The 25,548-nt window shown below is 33.8% G+C and overlaps 1 protein-coding gene across 14 annotated transcripts in view; it reads right to left on the bottom strand.

Annotated features, from left to right (window-relative positions):
* FBXW7 (F-box and WD repeat domain containing 7) overlaps window positions 1-25,548 on the bottom strand; it is a 257,163-nt gene that overhangs the window by 49,910 nt on the left and 181,705 nt on the right. Inside the window, exon 1 of one of the 14 annotated variants that reach the window (XM_004378823.2) lies at window positions 19,845-24,856. The exons of the other annotated variants lie outside the window; for them this stretch is intronic. Within the exon in view, the coding sequence (XP_004378880.1) occupies window positions 19,845-19,991 (147 nt within the window). The 5' untranslated portion in view covers window positions 19,992-24,856. Of the gene's footprint in view, window positions 1-19,844; window positions 24,857-25,548 lie in introns of those variants that run through there. 14 annotated transcript variants of the gene reach the window in all.

Below are 25,548 nucleotides of genomic sequence, written 5' to 3'. Positions count from 1 at the left end.
GGACATCTCCAATTTCCTTCACAGAGCTACCTCCTCTCTATTCTAAAGCTTGAACTCAACACCCTGTGGCATATTGGGGCTATCTCCCCAATTCTAAGCTCCAAGAGATCAGTGACCACATTTATTCTGATTCTCACTGTACTCTAGCTACTCAGTCTCTGCACTATTAATAAATCATATTTAAATGAGATAATTAACAATGTTAGACATAGTGTAAACAACGATAGAACAGAGAAATAATCATTGAAAGATGTTAATTTTCAGCTTAAATGGAAAAACTCAATTTTCAGATTGCTACTGGAATTAGGAAGGGTGACTTAGGTGAACAATACTACATATATATACATAATATACATATATATAAAATACTATATATAATTGTATGTTATATATATAATTATATATGTATTTTCCCCCTAGTGAGGGAAAAGTAATAAAGCATTTCCATGTATTTATCGATTATACAATTCAAGAATAAATTAAATTGGAAAGAAACATAGTTTAGTAAGCAATGAAAATGCAATTATCTTTTTTCATTAAAAGCCAAGGAATATACAATTTAATGATGCTTGTTAATGTACACCATTTCCTACAGGTATTTATTCATAGGTACTAACCTAACAGCATTTTTATACCTCTATTTTACTGGCAAGAAATCTGCAGCATGAAAGTTTTTGAGAGTTACCAAAAGCATTATAACTAACACTAGCTAAAAGCTTTGGCAACAAATATTTTAATCTCTATGAACATAATAACAGGCCAAGTTCCACTTACTTTAAAATTAAATTGAATACTACATATTTTACATAAAATTTAACTGTTTTTTTTATCACCTCCAGTTAAGATGGGATGTATTAAGAAATACTACACTTAATGAAAAGGGTCAAAAGGACTAAGATTCCACTGAAATATCTTTTTTAAAAAATATATGATTATTGATAGCTATTTCAAATACTACTTCATTCACTTTGATTTTGTGAATACGAAAGATATGCAAAGAGTAATTTTAACAACAGATATATTTCTGGGCATACTGTTTACTTTTAACTTTGAATGCAGATAGAACATATCTCGTCTTAATCTTCAATTAGTCAAGACAATTAATATGGTTTTCCAAATCTTCTTCAGCTTCCATCTTCTAACAAATATTTTAACATTACATTATCAAAACTGAAGAATGTTACTACATTTTCTCAAAGCATACACATTTTTGTATATAGATACATTCCAGGAATTTTAAGTATATATATTTAAGACTATAAAATACAAAAGATAATGAGATACTAGTAATAGTATTAATGCCTTTTAAATTATATTGAAGAGAATTAAAATATACTGAAATAAAAAAAAAGAGGAGGTTCTGGCTGGCCATTTAGTAGTTGTTTTAAATTTTTTATTAGAGTTCATTAATATTCTAAAAAGGGCTTCAAAAACTTGAACAACTTCTCAAGCTTTGAATTCATGGCACTGACCTTAGACTTTCTCAGAATGATTTTAAATGCACTCTGTTATTAGTAAAACCTGTTCAAACACATGCCCCATCTGCCAGCACCCCATCTGCAAGAGAGCTTCTTATTCTTGTAGACAGTACAACTTCTGCCTGCTTCCTTCTCTTCTCTACATACCAGCTGTATGGTAATGAGTATGAGCAGCTGAAAAATGCTGCATGATAACAAAGCTAATATGAAAATGGCAGAACAACACTTTCCTTCAATGAAGCAGTTGCAGCATGAACATAGCAGATAAGCTATCAAACAGAGGTGGAGGAGTGAGAATTTTATTTTTGTATATTTGTGTTTGGGCACTTGTGTATGCATAAGGCTATATGTGTGTTTTAAACATAGGGTCTCCATGTAACTAAAAAACAGAAAGAACTATGAGCAGCACAGGGTACCAGAGAAAGATCTAAATTTTGAAATACTCTTGTTAAAATGTGGGAACCAATTCTTTAAATGTTTTAAGTCCCAATTATTATATAGCAAAGATATACCAGGTGACATTTTGATAAGCTAGTTTTCAAAGGTGTTAACGAGTATGCTCAATTTCCTGATTACCAAATTTTGGGGGCCTTAGAAAGAGAAACGGTGTCAGAACTTAAAATCATAATGGGAACTATTTATGAGACATTTTAGCAGTTCATATAGTATGTGAATCAATAAACTCTGCTTTCTTTTTAAATTATGTATAGCAATTTTAAAAACTGTAATTTAATGGCATGTGAAACCAACATTTATTTCGAACATTTGAGAATCTCCAAACAAAATATCAAGATGGCAAATGTCACTTTCTTCATTTAGGAAGACATAATGGGGTTAATTTTTCCATATATGATAGTCACACTAAACGAATCTACATTATGTAAGTAAAACCAAATCACATTAATTTTTTATGTGCAGTATCCTTCCATTTAGAAAAAGATTAACAGTCACTCGGGAAACTGTTTAAGAAGACTGACTATTCAAAACTGGTACTGTACTTTTTTTTTCACAACTGGAAGAAACTAAAAATGAAAAAAAAAATACAAAAACACTTCAAATGCTACTCGTAAGTAAAAAAATAAATACTATTATATCAGAAGAACTAATTAAAATTTTTACTAACACATCTAAAAAAACTTATGTGGGCTTCATAACAGTTATTGAGTTCTTATCGCCATACTTTATATAGATTATTTCATTTTACTCTTACAGCAATCCTGTGAAGTAGGTACTATCATTGATAATTGATCATTGACTCTATCATCCATGCTCTTAAACACTTGCTATTCTGATATAAACTACACAAGGGCAAAGACGTGGCTCTGTTTTGCTTACTGCTTTACTCCAAATGCCTACAGCAGTCCTTGGCTCATTGGAGAATTAAATACAATGAATGAATGAATTGGTGGAAGACATAGATGGAATAGATGGAAGTTGTTTTCTTTTAAGAGTAAATCAGTGACAAAGGGTCAAAGTCCATTCAATAGGGAAGAAACAGTCTTTTTAACAAATGGTGCTGGCAAAACTGGATATCTATATGCAGAAAAATGAAGGAGGATCCATACCTCGCATCACGCACAAAAACTAACTCAAAATGGATCAAAGACCTAAATGTTAAAGCTAAAACTATAAAGTTCCTGGAAGAAAACACAGGGTAAAACTAGGGGATCTAATTTTCAGCATCAATAGTCTATCAAACACAACCCAAAATGCACGAATGACAGAAGACAAATTAGGTAACTGGAACCTCCTAAAAATTAAATACTTAGCTCATTGAAAGACTTTACCAAGAAAGTAAAAAGGGAACCTACACACTGGGAAAAAATCTTTGTGAACAACATATCTGATAAGGGTCTAATCTCTAAAATACATAGAAAACTTCAACAACTCAATAACAAAAAGACAAACAATCCATTCAAAAAATGGGCAAAGGACATGAACAGACACTTCACCAAGGAGCACATTCAGGTGACCAATAAATACATAAAAAGATGCTCACGATCACTAGCCATTAAACCAAAAACACGCTGGCCTTGAGTCGATTCCGACTAATAGCAACCCTATAGGACAGAGCAGAACTGCCCCATAGGGTTTCAAAGGAGCAGCTGGTGGATTTGAACTGCAGACCTTTTGGTTAGCAGCTGAGCTCTTACCCACTGTGCCACCAGGGCTCCCATTAGGCATTAGAGAGATGCAAATCAAAACTACAATGACATACCATCTCATCCCTGCAAAAATGGCAATGATAAAAAACAGAAAAAAACAAATGCTAGGTTGTGGCGGGATTGAAAATCTTATACATTGCCGGTGGGCTTATCAAGTGGTACAACCACTACAGAAAACAGTATGGTGTTTCCTCAAAAAGCTAGAAACAGAAATACCATACAATCTCGCAATCCCACGCCTAGGTATATACCCTAGAGATATAACAGCAGTGACATGAATAGATGTATGCACACCTGTGTTCCTTGCATTATTCACAATAGTAAAAAGATGGAAACAACCTAAGTGCCCATCAACAGATGAATGGATAAACAAATTGTGGTACACGCATACAATTGAATACTATGCAACTATAAAGAATGGAGTCTGCGAAACATTAACATGGATGAATTTGGGGGACATTATGCTGAGTGAAATAAGTCAGTCACAAAAAGACAAATATTGTATGGTCCCACTATTATAAAAAAATCTGGAATAGATATACACACAGAAAGCAAAGTTCTTTGATGGTTACCAGGGATTGGGGGAGGGAATCACTTTCTAGATAATAGACACTTGTCACTTTTGTTAATGGGAAAGGCAATTCCAAATATGGGTGAAGTCAGCACAACCTGACCAAGGTAAATAAAGACACTAAGAAGTCCATGAACCAAAGGGACAATTTTGGCAAATGCTATTAACATGTACAATTTTGCAGCAACAGAAAAAACAACCAAAAAATATGTGTGTGGTTATGCTGGTAGAGGATGAAAATATGTGTACAGGAAGGCATATGTGAGCAAGGGCATGTGCATGTGTAGGTTTATCGGTAGGCACATGTATACACACGTTTGTATGTGCTGTATATGTAACAAATCACAAAGGGGCACAATTACAGAAGTTTTCTAGACATAGCCAAACAATTCACAGGATTAGTTTACTGGGTTAAAAGGATTGGGATCATAGTCTTAGGGAACAATTCAGTCAAATGGCATAACGTTCTACACTCTAGTCTGGTGAGTACTGTCTGGGCTCTTAAAAGCTTGCAAGCAGCCATGTAAGATACAACTATTAATCTCTACTGGTCTTAAGTTAAAAAAAAAAAAAAAAAAAAAAAGAAACCAAAGACTCAAAGAAGTCTTTGAACCACATGAACCACAGCCTCTTCCAGCCTGAGACCAGAAGTAGATGGTGCCTGACTACCACTACCTACCGTTCTGACTAGGGACACAACAGAAGGTGCCGGATAGAATGGGAGAAAACTGTAGAACAAAACTCAAATTCTTTAAAAAGGCCAGACTTACTGGACTGACAGAGACTAGAAGAACCCTCAAGACTATCGCCCTAAGATACTCTTTGAACTTGGAATTGAAGCCATTTCTGCAGGTCACGTTTCACCAAATAACAGACTGGCTTATAAAATAAACAATATCACTCGTGAGTAACATGCTTCCTTAAACCATTAACTGTACGAGATCAAATGGTCTACATTTACCTAAAAACAAAGATGAGAAGGCAAAGAGGGAAAAGGAAGCTAGATCAATGGAAACAGAACAAACAGAATGGAAATAATGAGAATGCTGACACACTGTAAAAATTGTAACCAATGGCACAGAATAACCTGTGTAAAAATTGTTAAAGGGGAATCTAATTCACTGTGTAAACTCTACCTAAAACACAATAAAATATTATTTAAAAAAAAGAGTAAAGTAGAAATAAAAGCTACTGTAAATTTTTAATATAAAGTTTGTATTAACCTTAATTGTCTTGATACTGAAAAAATTTACTGAAGAATCATACAATAAGACCATTTAGTAATCTAAGTTTTGTTCACTTGTCATGTTAAAAAAATTAAGACTTCACAAAAAACTTCTCATAATTAAACACCATTTTGAATGGTTAGTACAGAATGAATAAGAGCAAAATTTTTCTGATCTTAAAATTCTGCATATTTTATCAATCCATTTTTTTCTCATTTTATTGTCCAACTATAAAGATATATTTTTACTTTTAACTAAATATATTCATTGATTTCAAATATAATTCAAGGCATGAGCTTCCATAATATAAAAGCTTTCATATAATATATATAAAATAATTGAATCGAAAGAATACTTTCAACTTAATGAAATAGTTATCAACCCTCCTTTAAAAAGATACACAGTTGCATTTTCTTAGAAAAGGGCAAACTTTCAGGAAAAACACAGATTTAAAAAAAAAAAAACACATAAATTCAAGATTTACAAAAACAGTACTATACTGCCCCTCCATGTTCATGCTAGTAGTAACAAATGACATTTTAAAATCCAAAATAATAATGCAGGGATTTCTGTAGATTATTGAAAAGCTATTTAAGCTTAAATTATTCCCAAATGAACTATATGAAATCATCCACACATAAAAATGTAATCAAATATATGAATAATTTTCAATTTTCATGTTCAAGAACAGCAAAGGAGAAGAAATTTAAGGTAACAGAATTTCATCCAACGTTACCATACAGCTTTTTCCCTCAAACACTGATTTCTTTATCATTACATGAGGATATCATAAAACAACCACAAACAAATGGCTAACTAGCTATGTGCTTTGGGGGCAAATATTTAACTTTTTCTGCTTTGGCTTCTTTATGTCCACATTTATTTGAGGAAGGAAGTTTGACTCAAAGTCTTGACGTAGTTATGAGTAAGTTTCTAAAGAATCTAGATGTGAAATTCAACCATCAAATGATACTTCAAGTTAACTATTTACATCAAAATCTCACATGTACAGTGGACCAATGCAATGCTTTTAGGCTTTATCTAAATTTAGAGTTGGACCACCAAATGGCCACTCTGAAGAACTATTCTTTCCCACGAAGAAAACCAAATATACAAATAACGCTAATATGATAGGATGTGTGCACTTCAGAAGTGATGGTTCTTCTGATGAGAAAAGTCTGCTATTTTGTAGTTCAGTAGCTCTGAAAAATATTCAAAATGTAAGGAAAGAGAATTATAAAGAGCAGTACTAATGTCTGAGAAATAGTGTTGATGAATGTTCTCCCTCTATACCTAAATAAATTTCAATGCAGTTATAAATATATAAATATTACATATATAACCCGTTGCTATCAAGTCATAGCGACCCTATAGGACACAGTAGAACTGCCCCATAGTTTCCAAGGAACAGCTGGTGAATTCGAACTGCTGACCTTTTGGTTGGCAGCTGAGCTCTTAATCACTGCACCACCAGGGCTCCATTACACACCTACCAAACCCGTTGCCGTCGAGTCGATTTTGACTCATAGTGACCCTACGGGACAGAGCAGAACCACCCCACAGAGTTTCCAAGGAGTGTCTGGTGGCTTTAAACTGTCGACCTTTTGGTTAGCAGCTGTAGCATTTAACCACTATGCCACCAGGGATTCCATTACATACATAGACACTACTAAAGTCACAAGAAAAAACTCTATTAATCTAATATTAACTTAAAAAAAAATCCTACTTTAATTATTTTACCTTACACATTTCAGGAACAAAATATTATACATGCAAAGAAATACATGTGCTATATCATTAGGTACTTGTGAAAGGAAACAACTGAATTCTAACTTTTAATATTTAGAATGTTACTTAGATTTAACATAAATGGTAGTCCTTTTCTGTTACTAATTCTGTAGTAGAACTTGTATCTCATCAAAAAGTTATCTTAAATTATGTTGTTGTTGCTATTAGTTGCTGTCGAGTCTATTCTGACTCACGGTGACCCCATGTGTGCAGAGTGTAACTGTTCCATAGGGTTTTCAAGGCTGTGCGTGACCTTTCGGAGGCAGATCACCAGGCCTGTCTTCTGAGGTGTCTCTGGGTGGACTCCAACCTCTGACCTTCTGGCTAGTAGTTGAGTGGTTAATCGTTTACACCACCCAAGGACTCCTCTTAAATGATTTAAGAAACAATTGCCGTGGAGTCGCTTCCAACCATACAGCACAGAGATGAACTGTATGGCGACCATACAGCACAGAGGTGAACCGCCCCACAGGGTTTCCAAGGCTGTAATCTTTTCAAGTGTTGTTAATTCTCCATGGAAAGACTAGGAGAAGTAAAAAAGAAAAAGCGGCCAGGGTTCTCAGTATAAATTTGCCAGCATGAACTACATTTAATCACTGAAGAAAAATTATATATAAGCTCCAAATGATCATTATATGGAACTGCCTATAACTAGGTTAATAAAATTTAGGTACTCATCTATATAATGTATGTTTTAAAGCATTTAAATATGTACTGCATGTATTCAGAACTTAAGATAAAGCTTAAACTACTTTGATGTTTCAAAGTATATTCCATTTTTATGTGTGATGACAGTTGTAAAAAACCCAAAGGAGTGTGGAGTTAGGTCCACAATTTTGGAGACAAATATGTTTCTAAATTCAGAATTTTTGTCTTTTAGAAAGGTAATACTGTATATTACAAAGTACTTCCAGCACATTACATATTAATACTTCTGCTGCAAAACGTGAGTATTCAGATAAATAATGGAGGTCCCAGGAGTGCAGTGGTCACAGTGACAGAAACCACCAGTGGCTTGCAGAAGAAAGATCTGGCAGTCTGCTTTCACAGAAATTTATAGCCTTGGAAACCCTGCAGGGTCAGAATTGACTCAGTGGCCGAGGGTTTTTTTTTAGCTTTTGGTTTGAGGATATGAGTCTATTGATTTATTTCCTACTTGTTTACCTTGCCAGGAGCTTAGTTTCAAGTTTATTTTTAGCACTTTTCTCATCTCTCTTCTGTACTAAAAGTATGGAACACAGGTAAGTTAGTTAACTTTGTTTCTGTAAAACATAAACCTACAAATTCAAATAGCCTTGCCCTGTGATGTTCACATTACTAAACTATTTGTACAAATTGTCATCTATTATCTACAGGGATAGCGATTCATGACAATTATTTCCATGATGTAGCTGTAGGTTCACAAATCATGTGATAATTTGCTTTGCATTTGTATCTGACAACTAAGGCACACCCAATTCTAAAACATCTAGAAAGCAATGTTAAAAGTACATAGATATTGAGGCCATATTTCCATATTTAAAACCCCAGGATTGCATGGCAAAAGTCAACCTTTAAAACATTTGGAACCTGAGGATCCATTTACTGAACAAATCCTTACTCGTATCAGTCTTCTGCTGTGGTTATGATGCAGGAGCCAAATTGCCTGAGTTAGAATCCCAGATCCACCACTTACAAGTTATGTGTTAATTATTTAACTTTGCCTCGGAATCCTCAACTATAAAATACTCGTAGCCATCGAGTCGATTCCAACTCATAGCGACCCTACAGGCCAAAGTAGAACTACCCCCACAGAGTTTCCAAGGAGCGGCTGGTGAATTCGAACTGACAACTTTTATCCACTGTGCCACTAGGGCTCCATCTGTAAAATAGGGGTGATATAATACAAAGTACCTACTTCATACGGTAATTTTAAAGATTTAATGAGTTCATATATGGAAGGTATTTAGAATAGTGACTCCCCTTCATCCCTTCACCCTATTCTACTATTCTATCTTACTGTCATCAAAAAAAAAAAAAATTAGCGTTAACAATAATGTTTACTATTCTGTCTCCTCAAACTAGAATATAAGCTCCATAGAGACACTATGGTTTCTTTTGACTATCTAGTTCACAGTTGTGTCCACCAAAACCAAACCAAACTGCTGGCGAGTTGATTCCAACTCATAGCAACCCTACAGGACAGAGCAGAACTGCCCCATAGGGCTTCCAACGAGCAGCTGGCGGATTCAAACTGCTGACCTTTTGGTTAGCAACCTATCTCTTAACCACTGTGCCACCGGGCTCCAGATATGTCCACAGATTCTAGAAAAAGTTCCCAACTGTTCTAGGAGCTCAATAAATACTTTTTGGCTGACTTTAAAGTTTTTGATGGGAAGATGTACGTGAATAATTTGCAACAGTACAATTAATGTGGAGGAAAAAAAAAAAAGATGTGAACCTTAGCAGTAACAGAAGTTCCCTCTATCATTCCTCTCACCATCTGTTTGGCAAACATCCTTCAGGTTTTAATTCAAAGTTACTATGAAGCTTTCCTGAACTATCTGCACTGACACTTGGGTATTCCTCTCAGGCTCCCAAAGAACTTTGCACATAGACCCATTTAAGCAACTATTCTTTTGTACTGTAATGGTTTGTTTCAGTTTTACTAGACTGTAAAATCCTTAAAATTCTGTGACTTTCCTTCTTCTATACCCATGCACAGGGATCAACAATTTTCATCTTTTTATTTATAGCCAGTCAGTGCCTTTCATACTAGAAAGCTCAGTTAATGAGTTAAGCAATGAACCAAATGAAATGCTGAATTCTTCGTAAATAAAAATGGGCACAAATTACTCAGTTTCCTATTTCTGAACTTTCTGGTTGTTTCTAATTAATTTTTGGTCAATTATTCTTATTATGTGACATATGTAATAGCACAAACTTGAAAATGTGAATTCATCTTTTGACCCTAGAATATAAGCACCATAACGACAGAGTCCATGACAGTGTTGTTCACCAGTGTATCCCAAAATAGCTAGAACAGTGCCTGGCATACAATATACGATAAAGAAATATTTGTTGAATAAATAGATTCCACACCAAAAAAAAGAGACAATGTTTTTATTTTCTTAGCTACTTCTAAAAACAAATTATTTGTAATTACCGTATTTTAACACAAATAGTGTGCGCTTCCTATGTTTATTTACCAATTGCTCCCTCTCCCTGCAGGGTATTTTCATAAGTGTCACTATACTAATTTTTTTACATGTTCTGTTAAAAAAAAAAAAAAAATAGCATTGCACGCTTACAAAAAATACATCGCAGGGGGAGGGAGCAGTTGGCAAACAAATGTAGAAGGTGCGTGTCATTTGCATAAAAATACAGTACTATACCTTTATTTTAAAATATACCTAAAACAAACCTATGGAGAATAAGAGGAGATATGCACACATACACTCACACATGTGTGTGTATATATAATTTTTATACCACTAAAATCTTACATGCACTTATATTCTGTTTACATGTTTATTCATGATGCATGAAGCATTCTTAAGAAAATATTTTAATTAAAAAAAATTAAATGGTTGATTCTTATTTAAAGTTGTTGTAGCACGTCTGCTCTTCTAAAATATCTTGATGCCTAAAACAGAACGGTCTGGTATGTGATGGTGGTGGTTATTAGCTGCCATTGAGTCAATTCCAACTCATGGTGATCCCATGTGTGCAGAGTAGAACTGATCCATAGAGTTTTCAATGGCTGTGAACTTTTGGAAGCAGAATGCCACGGCTGTCTTTCGAAGCGCCTCTGGGTGGGTTTGAATCACTAACTTTTCGTCTAGAAGATGAGTACTTAACCCTTTGCATCACCCAGGGACTAACAGTAAATAATTCCTTTATTGATAAAATATGTAGTGACAATAACAGGACATCAGATGAGCTGGAAATGTCTACTTTTTCCAAGTTCTAATAGAAGATATGTACGGGAAAGAGGAGCACAGAAAGTTATATTTCAAAGTTTCTGCACTTAAAAAATCAAGTACTGTCTTAAAATTCCTCTCCAAACATGCTCATACCACTACACTATCCCTTCTCTTTAAAGTACTGTACATTTTTTTTCTCTTTATTTTGGCATTTTCTGACATTTTGGGCTACTCTCAAAAGTATTACTTAATGATTATACTGTACATTTGTTTTTCCTTTGTTTTTCAAAATGGTAAGCAGTAAATACTTTTAAAATTAAGTGTCAAACTGTATGTGAGTTTAGTTAAATTTAGAAAATGAAGTATTCGAAATCACAGCAGCAGAGTAATTTAAAAACATTTAGTAAACAAAAACATGTCAAATTCTTATAGTCCAAAAACTCCCTAAAGAATTTTCTAAGTTTAACAGATACTTCAGTGAAATCAGTCAAACAAATATTTATACTAACTTCCTTCTGCACATCATTGGAAACATAAATATATATTAAAGGTAATTTCTGAACTCTTAAGGGTTTATAGGATTTCCTGGGTGGCTGCTAATCGAAAGGCTGAAGGTTCAAGTCCACCCAGAGGCACCTTGGAAGATAGTCCTGGTGATCTAAAAATCAGCCACTGAAAACCCTGGAGTACAGTTCAACACTGTGACACACATGGGCTACAGTGAGTCAGAATTGACTCAATGGTATAGTGAACGAGCTCCTTTATGTGGCCTTTTGCCTTGGTTCTTTGGAAAAACAGCTTGAGAGATTTTTCCCCTAAGCCCTGAGGAGTCACCTTTGCCCTAGTTTTCTACTCCAGATGGTTTGTTACTTTTGTCCAGGTTGATGGACTTTCCTGGGTAAGCTGTAAACAACTTGAGGTTTGATACTTTTTGTCTGGCCCTGGGCTGCAGCCTGCCCTGTGATTGGTATGTACCTTGAAGGGACTGGTCAACAGACCATGCAAATGAAATGCGTGTAGCCTACTACATAAATGAAGTGTCATGGCCCTGGTGGGCGGGTCATGCCTTGAAATAGATGAGGAGTTTGTGTATATATACAGCCAACCCCACAGAAGTTTTTCAGACAGAAGCCACAGGAAGAGAAGCAGCAGGAAGCAGCAGAGAGAAGAGAGAAGCAGGTGTCAGAACTGGTAAAAGGTTACAGAGTGGAGGCATGTCTGACCTTCACCTCATGGGAATCAGTTTTGGGCTGATGCTGGTTGTTATCCTTCCTGAAGTTAGGCAGATTCTGGCACTACTACTACTCTCATTTTACAAATGGCAACTTTTTTTTTTTTTTTTGGTAAAGAGTTTATAACCTAATTGAGGAGAAAAAATTGTTAAATAACACCATAAAGCTGATATATATGCCTAAGGGTCAAAGGGAATAGCAATAATTGCAATCTGGTTTACAAACAGATAAGAACAATACGGGATGCAGTGCTAGGAGAAAAGTTTCACCAGAGAGGTAAGCTAGACAGTGAGGTCGTAGAAAGATTTGGATAGTCAGGGACACAAATGTAACTGATGGATGCTGAATACACTAGTATGAGGGAGAGGGAGCAGGATGTTGGCTTTTGAAAGATTTTATATTTCTGTATGTTAAGGTGATATCCATCTATTTCTACATGGCTAAAAGTTTCATGAAAAGGATGTTGAGTTTCATGAAACGCCTTTTAGACATCAAGACATTTTAGAAGAGGCGACGTGCTATAACTTTTTTAAATGAAAATTAATCACTTAATTTTTTTTTTAAAAAGGTTAACCTGGATTGGAACTAAATGACAAAGCTCTGACAAAAATGTAAGACTAAGTAGTGGTGCTGTAAGAAATATGCAAGTATTTCTGGCAGCTGCTCCTACCATGAGAAGTACTCTTATGGTAGAGATTATTAATAGCAATATACTTTGGGAGAGGCTGTCTGTACAAATATTGCACTAAATTTCGAGAATGTTAAAGTATCTAAGGTGACAAATAAAAATTGAGATAACCGTTAAGAAAAAGAGCAGTAAAAATAATGTGTTAATGATAAATTTTAATATAATATATATATGGATCATTTGTTTAGATAAAAACACAGATTCTGGCTTTAAAAAGGATATGGGAGGGGTAGAAGAAAATTATAGTTGAAAAGGATATAGGTGACAGGTCTATGGCAAATATTATTTTCTAGAAAGAATTTTAAAAAATCATCTTAAACAACAATTTATTGATTTACCTATTTTCTTCATAAAGCCCTAAGTATAAACATATATTGTTATTTCCCCCCCCCAAAAAAATCCTTCAGTAGAAAACCTAGAATAATAAACATGGAAGTACAATGATAATAGTATCAAATAAGTATAGTCCAGAAATCTCTGTCATGGTATAAAATCAGGTTTTCTCTTACATGACTAGAAGTCCCTGGTGCTGGTTTTTTAATTGGAATAATCTTTCTGGAAAACAGTTTAGCAATATTTACCAGGAACCTAATTAAAATTTGTACCCTGTGATCCAATAGTTCTGCTGCTAGAAATCTGTATATAGATGTTGTTAAAGATTTATGTATAAAAATGTTTGAACAGTTCATTGTCCAAATAACGGTAGGAAAACTATTGGTATATTCATATGGCAGATTATAAATTTTCAAATACTTAAAGCCATGAGCGGAAACTAACAATATATTTTAAATCAATTGAAGTATCAATTAAAAAAAATTATATATACTCGTGTCGCTTAACATCCATGTTACGTTCTGTGAAATAGGTCGTTATGTGATTTAGATATTGTGTGAACACCTTATAATATACAGGCAGTCCACAGGTTACGAATGTCTGACTTATGTACAACCCATGGTAAATGAACCAACTCCCATAAAGCCTATTATACGTTATGTATGTACCATACCATCATACAAGTAGCAGCACAATCGCTTTGTATACAAGAGACATGAGATACACATGTTGCATTTGGGAAGCTGCTGGGTTCGCTATATTCAGTTACGTCCATTATGTTCCATTCTCCGATTGGGATTTCTGAACTTACAGAACCACGGACATATATGCAGTTGGATATTGCCCGAACGGACATTATGTGGCGCATGACTGTACTTAAAATTGTTATTGTTATTTTAGTTATCTCTGGTCAATGGAATTACTGTTAATTTAGCATACAGTGAAGAGATATATTTTAAATTTTCTGTATTAACGTCTTATTTTTATACAGAGATATAAAATAGATATTAATTATTGAAGAAAATAAAAAATTCCCTTTACTGCCATTCAACTAAAAGAATTTTGGTAATTATTAAACTACTACATTTGGCAGAGTATTAAGTCCCAAATTTGCTTTACTAACAGAGCTTCTTTTTGGGTACATACAAAATCTTCATACAAATAAAAATTTATTGTAAGGTAAATAATTAGAGATGTTATTTTCTGAAATAAAGGCACTACAACTGTTTTATAACTCTGGCAGACTTTTGCTTAAAAGGTTTCAATGGCCAACAAATCATTAAAGGATCATGATAGATTCAAATTATACACAACTTGAACTAAAGACTATACATACACAACCAACAAATTAGATTATCTCTGAAAGAGAAAATTAAAATTTTGAACACGTCTGCCTATCAATAACTCATTATATGAGCTAGAATAGACTCAACGGCAAACAGATATCAATAACTCAACAATGAAGAAAAAACTCTGAGAGGGAAGGAAGTTTGTATGAGGGGGTGAGGAGGGATGCCTTCAAAATTTTTCTGTAACTTTTTTTTAATTTTTGGTTATCTTTATCAAAAGAACTAATTGAACAGATTGATAAGTATGCTACTGCACTGCAGTCTGATGCTGGTTAATTTGTCAGACTTTGTTCTCAGCTGTTCAAGAGTCAAACACAGGCACTGAGGCTTACAAAAAGACAAAGGACAAACGTATGCAGCCTAAACACTGTCAGTTTTTAATGACTAAAATCATTACGTATTCTGTGGGATAACTCTGTAAGTGAAACATCTTAAGAGAGATTAGATAAGAAATCCTAAATTTATAAATGGACTGTGCTACAAAAAAATTATTTGTAGGCCAACTGTTTAAAACTTTATTATTTTCTCATAGAAACAATATTAACAATGATAGGCTCCAGGCTTCCACTCCAAAATACTAATATAATAGTAGTTGAAAAGCTTACTTCACAAGAAGAAAATTTTTATAGGTCACACAGTATAGCAGAAAGAGAATGGCTACTACCTACATACAGCATTAGACAGTTCTGAGTTAAATAGCAGCTTTACTAGGAAAATTGGAGAGTTAGCTTGTTTGTGCCTCGGTTTTCTTATCTACTGAATGGAGATAATACCTAACTCACTGTCCACCTATTTTATTTTATATAAAGTATTTTATATACTTTAACTCATTTAATTAAACTCTCTCTCATGTTTAGTTAAATGAGTTAAAGTATATAAAATAGGTGAGACAGTACCTAGAATACAGGTTAGGTACTTTACTTTAGAAAGAAAATAATAAAAAGCAGTATGTTAAAATTCTAGTGATTAAACATAAAGATAAAATTTTCTCCAAATAACCACATAAGAATTAGAAGAGAGTATGAGGAATTTAAAGGAAACAAATGGTTTATGGCTCCAGTAATCCTATTATAAAAACATACCATAAGCTGAAACTTAATGTATATACCAGTAAAAACACTGTGTTCACAATTTTTTGCTTGTATACACACACACACACACAGATTTACTATAGTATTATAATAGTAAAAACTTATTGTTTACTGTTTTGTACATAAAGTTTTATTGAAACACAGCCACACCCATTCATTTGTTGTTGTTAGGTGCCATTGACACGATTCCGACTTATAGCGATCCTATGTACAACAGAACGAAACACTGTCTGGTCCTACGCTATCTTCATAATTGCTGTTATGCTTGAGCCCATTGTTGCAGCCACTGTGTCAACCTACCTCGTTGAGGGTCTTCCTTTTTTTCACTGACCGTCTGCTTTACCAAGCATGATGTCCTTCTCCAGGGACTGATCCTTCCTGATAACATGTCCAAAGTATGTGAGATGTAGTCTTGCCATCTTTGCTTCTAACCCATCCATTTATGTATTGTTTATGGCTACTTTACACTACAATGGCAGAGTTGAGTAGCTGCAACAGAGACTATATGGGCTATAGAGCCTAAAATATTTACTGGCCTTTTACAGAAAAAAATTGCCAACTCTTAATTTAAACTATTCCTCAGTGATAACAGCACAAAGGTATAATGTTAACATTTTCTGAAATGACACAAAAATATCCTACTTTTATTTCTACCTTCATTAGAACTTGATATAGAATATAATCACTACAAACTAGTTTTTCAGAAATCCCAGTCATATATTTCATTACTGCCTGAGCTACTGGGTTTGATGCACCACAAGTCCTTGTCCTACCTACCCCGCCCTCCGCCAAATTCCAAAGTTCTACCCCATTTTCTTAGCCTGCTATGCTGTTAATGTCTATGCTGCACAATCAGTATATGACTCATCCCTAAGAATATACGAGGCATTCTAAAAAACAGTATTTATCTATAAGCCAAGACAGCGGACCCGGTATCTTAAAAAGTCCTACATAAACCAACAATTGCATGTCACTTGAAAATTTTTACTCAAATAGTAATGTTTAAAAATAACTTTAGGAGAATATTCTAAATACTTAAAAATGCTTTAAAAAAGTTAAAAAAATAAGTTAAGCATTGAAAGTGCCTTTTCTTTCAACATACTATATTAATTGTAAGATGTATCATTATTTTTCTTATCACTAAAAAGAAAAAAAAAATGCTGCCAGATAAGCCATGAAACTCCATTAAGAGGTTATCATTATTTTTCATGTTTAAAATATGCAAAAAATAATGCATTTTAGGACTTAAGAAATATAGTATTACCATAATTAGACATTTCAATTTCAAAGAAAAATAATTTTCCAGTAACTGTATAAGTTAGATAACTTTTCCCCCTAAAGGACAGTTATTTTACAATAAAAACTTATGTACTAAACTACTATTTCCAAATTTTCCTGACACTTATAAAAAAAAAAAAAGACCCCTGGACCTTAACCCAAATCTCTCACATAAGACTCTCCAAAAGTGTGGAATCCAGAATTCTGTGTTTTTAACAAGTGTTCCAGGTGGTATTTATGATCCAAAACGTCTGATCAAATATTTGTAAATAAATTATGAAGACCTTGATAATAGAAAACCTTTTCATTTAATGGTTCTGCTATTAATTCAGCAAGTTGCTGCTGCTAAATACTGTTAGTATTAAATCCAATGTATACATAGTATCTTAGACAAGAGACTAAAATAATCTACACAATAATAAATTATACTACCAGTACTAATATATTTAATATTGAGATAAACAAATTTCCTAAAAACATTTCAAGATATATAAGTTGAAGCTGTAGCTATGATTACTATTTTAAAGGATTTTTCACAATTTTCAAACTGTTATTTTATTTTGCAAACATTAACTGATTCAGTATCTACATAGGATGGTGGGACACCATCATGTTTTTTAAGTTTTACTTGGAAGAAAAAAAATGACTTGCAAAATACAAATGGCAATCTGTTTGGTGTACTTTGACTGCTTAAAAGAAGCTAAATATACCTTATGTAAAAGATATGCAAGATGCTAGGCCCCAAATGTGATTAACTTCATACCACATCGAAAGTCTTTTCTAAATCTGATGAAGAAAAATAAATTTAAAAATGTTTACCATTAACTTTGCCAAGGGAAAGTAGTAAATTAAATAACAAAGAGTATGTAAATCAATTAAAAGCTACCTAAATTAACCAGTTGTGAAAAGGAGCGGAGGAGGCTATAACCGTGTTCTCCCCCTACTATTTCTAGTAGTCAGAGTCAATGAGTTATGCAACAGTAAACTATCCACAGGCAGGCAGGCAGTCTAAAACTGCTGTGTGCATTTTGTTCTTAACTATCTCTCAAAAAAATTTCTAGCGTAAGTTTTATTTTTCAAATTTAGTTCTATTTTATATTACAAATGCAAGGCTGTAGTTTAATATAACACAGTAACCGAGAAAAGTAAACTTGAATAGTGACCCTAGGAAGCCCTCAGGGGAAGTCTTGAAGTTCTCTATTAATTTTTAATTATCTCCCATGTCTTTTAAATTTAATGTCCATGTTAGAAGACAAAAAGTAGATAACATATACTATGACATAATAAAGTAATGCACCATAAATTATACTTGAAATTTACTGGAAATATTCAACAACAAAGAACAAAATTATCTTGGCCTTTAATACCTTAACCTTTAATTTACAAAAAAAATCTCACACTTGTTTTCCTCAATTTTTAAATATATTTGTATGGTATTTTTCTTTTAAAGAAATATTAAAATAATAAATGAGTTTATTAATGACTTTAAAAAGCTGTAAGTGGCCTCTGTGTAAATGCTTAAATCTGATCAGTGACCTCATTCAGCAGAAGTTATAAAACTGACAAGGTGAAAGAAGACAAAAATAAAAGAAACTCTTAATGAAAACATAGCTAAGAAGAAAAGAAACAGAAGAAGATGGAGATATTTGTATTCTATTTTCAATGTTTAAATTGTATTACATTTTAACCTTACTTAAATGTTTTCCAACATGGTTATCACTTGTTTGGAGTAGAAGTGGGAACTACTCAAAAGGAACTAATTAGAAAATGTATTTTTACAAAGCTTATTTAAGTACCAGCAAATTGAAAATTCCCTTTACTAAAGATAAAAAATATTTTTTCAGGTATTATGGATTATTCTACTTATTTAGTTGAGTGTTTCCCCTTTGGTTTTTTAATAGTACAAAAAGGGAACGAACACTCTAATATATACAAATACTCATTTAATCTTCAAATGGACAGGCTTTTGGGGGAGGGGTAGATTAATGTGTTCAGAATCATATACGTATTTGATACCTAAAAATATATCACTCTAGTCAAAAATTCAAAATGGCAATGCCAACTAACTCTGAAAATCCAACAACAAAATTGCTAATAGTGACACAGTCAAAACTTGGTAAAGAGAACTTCATCTTGAAAAACATCCAGTAGACCATAACTTGATTATACATCAGCACAAATCCAGTTCTACAAAAAAGTTAGTTCAGAATTGTCCATATATAAACCATATCATTACTGCCACACAATAGCATGCTAGTTTTACTTTATATAGCAGCAAATAATAATGTCCCTATTATGTTTAGTTTGAATTTAAGAAATAAAACTTAAAGGGCCAGAGAAACCTAAAGATCTCAGAAAACTCTTTAACAGAGTTAAATGCTGCAATTTCCATGTATAAGGAGAATACCACCAGCTTTCATGTTTTTCATACAAAATAAAAACTGTACAAATTTTGGATTTTACTATTTGTCAGCATATTTCAAAACATACCTATCTGATCAATTTTAAATAAGTTTACAGGATCCTAATTTCATGAAAAATAAGTGAGAAAGACAAAAAAGTACACTGGGTAGCCCTGTACTCCAGGATCTATATCATGTTATAAAACTATCACTAGCTACATAACGCACTTATAGTTTAGTTATAAATATCAATTGAAATTTGAAGCATTTCTTCACTAGAGGAGGCAGGAGTACTTCATTTAAATAAACATTCATATTTTCAAATGTGCGAGACTTACCCGTCTTCTACAAAAAGGGAGGCCTTGGGCAATGATGCTAATGCTAAATATCTTCATCACAGTTTGATGTGGTAGAGGTTCTTTTGCACTTTTAAGATCAACAGGAACCAAGCCATGGTTTAAAGTAGCTTTTCCTGGCTTTGACATTTTAAAACTTCTCTTGGTTGATGAATACTCTCTACATGTAATACAGGCACATTACTAAAATCTCTAACCGTCAAATTTAAAAAAAAATTTTTTTATTAAAATTTTAAAAAAGGCTGAGAACCCAAGGCCTGCTGCTTTTGTCTTTCAACCTTCTCCTACCAAATGTCCTGACCTGTCTGAGGCTTGGTGAAGTGCAAACTATCCTAGAATAGCCAGGAATTATAAACTACTGAAGTGAAAGCAGTCTGCTCCTGCCAGTCAAACAGCTGGTGAACCTCCCATACAAAGTCAGTAATGCGGATACACCCAAAGCAGGGCCATGCTTCAGGGCCCCTTCTGACACTCCTCTAACTACTAAACAAGGTGTTCTCTAGAAAGTGAAAGTCAATTTTTCTGTAAAAAAAAAAAAATCTCTTAAATAACATATTAAGTCTTCCTTACCCAAATATCAATATTAATATTATAGGAATACTTTGAATTGTGTTTCAAACTTAAAGACAGTATTTGCTTGGCTGTTTGTGCATGCTTAAAAATACATATATAATACATGTACATATACGTGCATATACATACACATAACGTTTGTTCTAGCTTAGAAATATTCAGAAGAAGCACTATTTTCAAGTGTTTGTTTTAATTGTACTCTTTCCGTTCCCATTCTTTATCTCATAAGCACTAAGACATTAAATCTACTCTAGCTATTAACTGCACTTCAGATTATTATTCCTACTAGAGTTTTCAATTGTTTTTCAGTCTCAATGATTCTGAAAAACACATTATGTTTGAAAGGATAACAGTCACGATTGATTAAAGACATAAGAAATATACAAGTATTTATTTATAAACGTAAACTGTGATGGAAAGTAATAACAGTAAAATGGATAAAAACGTGCCAGTCCATTGCAAATCCTTAGTGCTGAATTTTTACCCAGACAACTCTTCCTAAAATAACAGAGAGGAAATGTGGGGCATGATCCACTCCTCAAGAACCTCTGACAGTTCCTCAATACCTAAATAAAGTTTGCAGATGAAAACCTCCTCAAACTAATTTTTTCAGCATTGTCTCAAATGACTTTCCTAAATTAACCACTTATGTCAGTGTTAATTAGTTTAGACTACATTCCATATTCAAGTCCATGAACTGGACTATTATGAAGATAAGAGAAAAAGCTCAGCGTAAGAATGTTAGTAGAATCATCCACTCACAATGTTTAGTGAACTGGTTTGTTCTCTTTCCATTCTATTTTTTTCTACCAAAAGCCAAGTCATCTGCCTTATCTCTTCTTCCAACAGTTTCTATGGTTCTTTACAGTGGGAAGTTAGAATGTGATATGAGAGACTTAGAAAGGAGAATGTCAGAAATGGGTGATTTGTTTTTTGACTTTGGAATGATGCTGTCTCACTAAATACAAGTCAGCTACTGGGAAGGCAATCCATACACAAGAAATAATCCCAGTCTTCCCCTGACGCTACTCTCTTAAAAAGGACCATTCTTTTACACCACCATTTAAAGTGTAGTTAAGAATTCAAAATCATTGGCAGAGGTGACATTTTTAGTTACACAAATATAAACAACAGAATAGAACCACCATCACCAAAAACCCCAACAGAGATCTAGCCCTAAAATGATAGGAGAGAAAAGAGGTATTATAAAAGCACTGGGAAACTACAAATGTTGTAAGTTAGAAAAAAAGGTGATACTAAGATAACCGTGTCTACAGCCCCACTAGACTATCTACCACCTCACAGAATGAGTGTCACTAACTTCATTTTAAGAATCCCTGGTGGGAACCCTGGTGGCGCAATGGTTAAGAGCTTGGCTGTTAACCAAAAGGTCGGCAGTTCAAATCTACCAGCCGCTACTCTGTCACACTGGGTCACTATAAGTTGGAATTGACTCAACGGCACCTAACAACAACAACAAGCCTCAGTTTGGTCTCTATCTCTTCTAATATCCACTTTATTTTCTAACATAAGACTGCTGCTTTAAAAATAAAAACACATTTTTTTCAAATAACATAGCTTTCAATCATATTGTGTCTGTTTCTCTTATAGATAATCCCTTTGTGTTGAAGTAGCTCCCATGGGATGCTCTCTCTGTTACCAACAGTACCCACTTTGTTAGTATTACAGTGCAGTTTTACATAGACGGACATTCTTTATTCTCAAAAAATTCTGTTTCAGATGTCGTTGATAATTAACCCTCCAAAACTCTTTCTCTGAACCACATAGAAGATATAATTTAAACTGTTATACTCAAAATGGAAATTAGAAGAGTATACTATATTCTACAAATTTAATATATTAATTCTGCATAGAAAAATGAATCAAACAGCATACTGAAAATTTTGATTTTTTACCTTTATAACAAAAAGCCCTCAAAGAACTTTATAGTCACGTACGTTTACATATAGAGACTCTGATAATAAGGAAGATACAAAGGATCTCTGATCTCTTTAGAGTCTGATTCTATATTGTTATTTTAAAATAGAACCTTAAGGGAAAAAGAAGTTCTGAAACTGAACATAACTTTTCAATGGGGAGACAAATTTCAATGGGAATGGGAAAAGAAAAACTAGAATCACCACTGTTTTCATTCTCCAATTTATAAGAGGACAAAAAATACTATGAAGTAAAACTAGATTTTTCATTTTCAATAAATTATTCACAACCATAATAGCAACAAAATAGGAGTGCAAATAAGGCTGCTTGTATGTCAACTGTCGTATTTTATACTAGATACCAAGTTTTGGTAAGCAAAAAGTAGTTACTTCTGAAGTTAACTCATTTTTCTATCAGTAAACAGCTGCCCTCAGCTGGATACTATAGAGCACTGCAACTCCAGCAAACCAAAGACTAAATAGTATTATGCGTATGTAACAATGTATTTTTGTAAAAAGGAAACATTATTACTGATTTAGCACAGAGAATAATGATTTCCAAATGTATGTACCAGCAAGTTTCATTTTTTTGGAGGATGCAAGTAACTACTTCTAAAACAACGTCCCCAGTCAACATGGAAACATTAAAAATATCAATTCACCAAATACAGAAAACCCTAGTCAGTGAAGGAAATCATAGACAATACATAGGAGAACCCCAATTGTTGATACTTTAAAATGCAACTAGTTCCATGTGTTTAAGAAAAAAACAAGGTTTTAGGCTTAATTCTACTTTTAAAAACATTTAGGATACTCTTAAGTTATAACCACCTCAAACAGATTCTTCAAAACAATCTCTTTTTAAGATGATACCACAAATACAAAGTACAATACAGTGGGTAAGAGCATGGACTTGAGCCAAATTGCCTTAGTCCAAACCCTGGCTCTATCAGTTAGTAGTGCGACATTAAATTAATCCTTCTGTGCCTCAATTTCATAATACAGTACCTACGTCACAGGATTGTTATGAGGATTAAATGAACTAATACATGTGAAGCCCACAGAAAAATGCCTCACATATAGTAAGTGCTCAATACTCTTAGCTGCCATTATTATTACTACTAATATTATTAGGATCAAAAATCACACCATTTTGTAGATTACATTTCAATTTTAAAAGTTCCAGGGAAGCAAGTAGAGATTCTAAAATCCACAATGTAATACATAACTTTGGAGTAGATGTTATAAAATATAATCATCTACAAGTTGTAGAAAGACTTCCATAATTCTGTCAAAATTTTCACCTAAAAATGAAGCTGTAGTGTTTTAGCTGTAGTGTCCTGGCATTTTAAGATTTCAGATATCATAGACTATTCAGGAACACAACATTGGAGAACAACTGTGGTAAAGACAAGGTCTGTATATAAAGCAATTTATTTGGCTCACTTAGCATTTTCTGATTTTCTTTCTTCTAAAAGTTTGCACTGGCCAGAGATGATTATATATAAATGCTGCATGTGACAAAATATCACCAACACAGTATTTCTAAAATCCATTACAATCCCATGCACTCCAATTCTATTGTAACAACAAAAAAACAGCCCTACAGCAATTTATTCTGGACTTCCATTCTTTCATTCATTACACGGAAGGTTAAGATTTAACTGTTCTTGACCAAAGCCCACAGCATATGATCTTCACAAAGATTTTCCATTTTTCATAAACTATTCCTGAATCAGCTAAAACAAGTCACTTGGAAGATACAAGTTTACCTAAAAGCACGAATGATTTTATATTAAGAATTTTCAAATCTCACCTCAAAACCTCTAACAGGGACAATATTAGCATATGCCATTTAAATTCTAATGTTATTCACTGCTTCTGCAAATTCAAACAACAAATGACTTATTTTGTATAATCAGAAAAAATTCCAGATGCTAAAAATTATACCATTACTAAAGTGAAATAAATCAGAATCAATCAGTATCCCTCTGAGAAGAGAATATGGTATTATCATGCATACTCACTTATTCAGGGATACAGAATAAAACAGATTATTGTCTGTACCAAATTCATTGTTTTCAGTCTTTTCTCACATACCAGTGTTAAAGTATTTTCCTACTGAGCAACTCATATACTAAGATAGAGCAATTTAAGCACCGGGGAGAACAATCATAAATCAAGAAATTAAGTCCTATGCTTAATAATAAACAATTGAGTTCTATTAGTAATAACTAAAAAAACTAACAAATAATACATCATTACTTCAATTCTAGAAATAGAAATACAATTAGATTGTGTAAGAAAATTTAAATATATGGTGTTCACTTTAAAGTTCTAATATTCTTAAGAGGCGTAAGTCAAACGAATAAAAATATTTTACAAAAATTAAAATCATGAAGGGTAAGACAGTACACAATACTGGGGAAGCCAGTACAGTTTATACAAGGAAAGGTCATGGAAGCTCCACAGACACATCCAAACTCCCTGAGGGACTGAACTGCTGGGTGGAGGGCTGTGGGGACCATGCTCTTGGGGACCATCTAGCTCAATTGCCATAACATAGTTTATAAAGCCAATGTTCTGCATTCTACCTTGGTGAGTAGTGTCTGGGGTCTTAAGAGCAACCATCTAAGATACTCCACTGGTCTCGCCCCTTCGGGAGCAAGGGAGAATGAAGAGAACAGGATACAAGGAAAAGATTAGTCCAAAGGACTAACGGACCACGGCTACCAAGGCCTCCACCAGACTGAATCCAGTACAACCAGATGGTGCCCGACTACCACCACTGACTGCTCTGACTGGAATCACAACAGAGCATTCTGGACAGAGCTGGAGAAGGATGTAGAACAAAATTCTTACACACAAAAGAAGACCAGATTTACTGGCCTGACAGAGACTGGAGAAACCCCAAGAGTATGGCCCCCAGACACCCTTTTAGCTCAGTGGTGAAGTCACTCCCAAGGTTCACTGTTCAGCTGGGGACTGGACAGCCCCATAAAACAAAGCAGGACTAATGAGGCACAGCAGTCCAGGGACAAGGACTACAAGGCAGGAGGGGACAGGAAAGCTGGTGATAGGGAACCCAAGATTAAGAAAGGACAGTGTTGACATGTTGTGGGATTGTCCTGGGCAATACGTGTAGTTAACTGTTTAATAAGGAACTATTCTGTTCT

This window comes from Trichechus manatus, unplaced genomic scaffold, assembly GCF_000243295.1.
Source record: "Trichechus manatus latirostris isolate Lorelei unplaced genomic scaffold, TriManLat1.0 scaffold00059, whole genome shotgun sequence".
In the NCBI taxonomy this organism is placed as follows: domain Eukaryota; kingdom Metazoa; phylum Chordata; class Mammalia; order Sirenia; family Trichechidae; genus Trichechus; species Trichechus manatus.
Note: the sequence above shows the minus strand (reverse complement) of the source record. Positions and strands in the feature narration are given on the sequence as shown.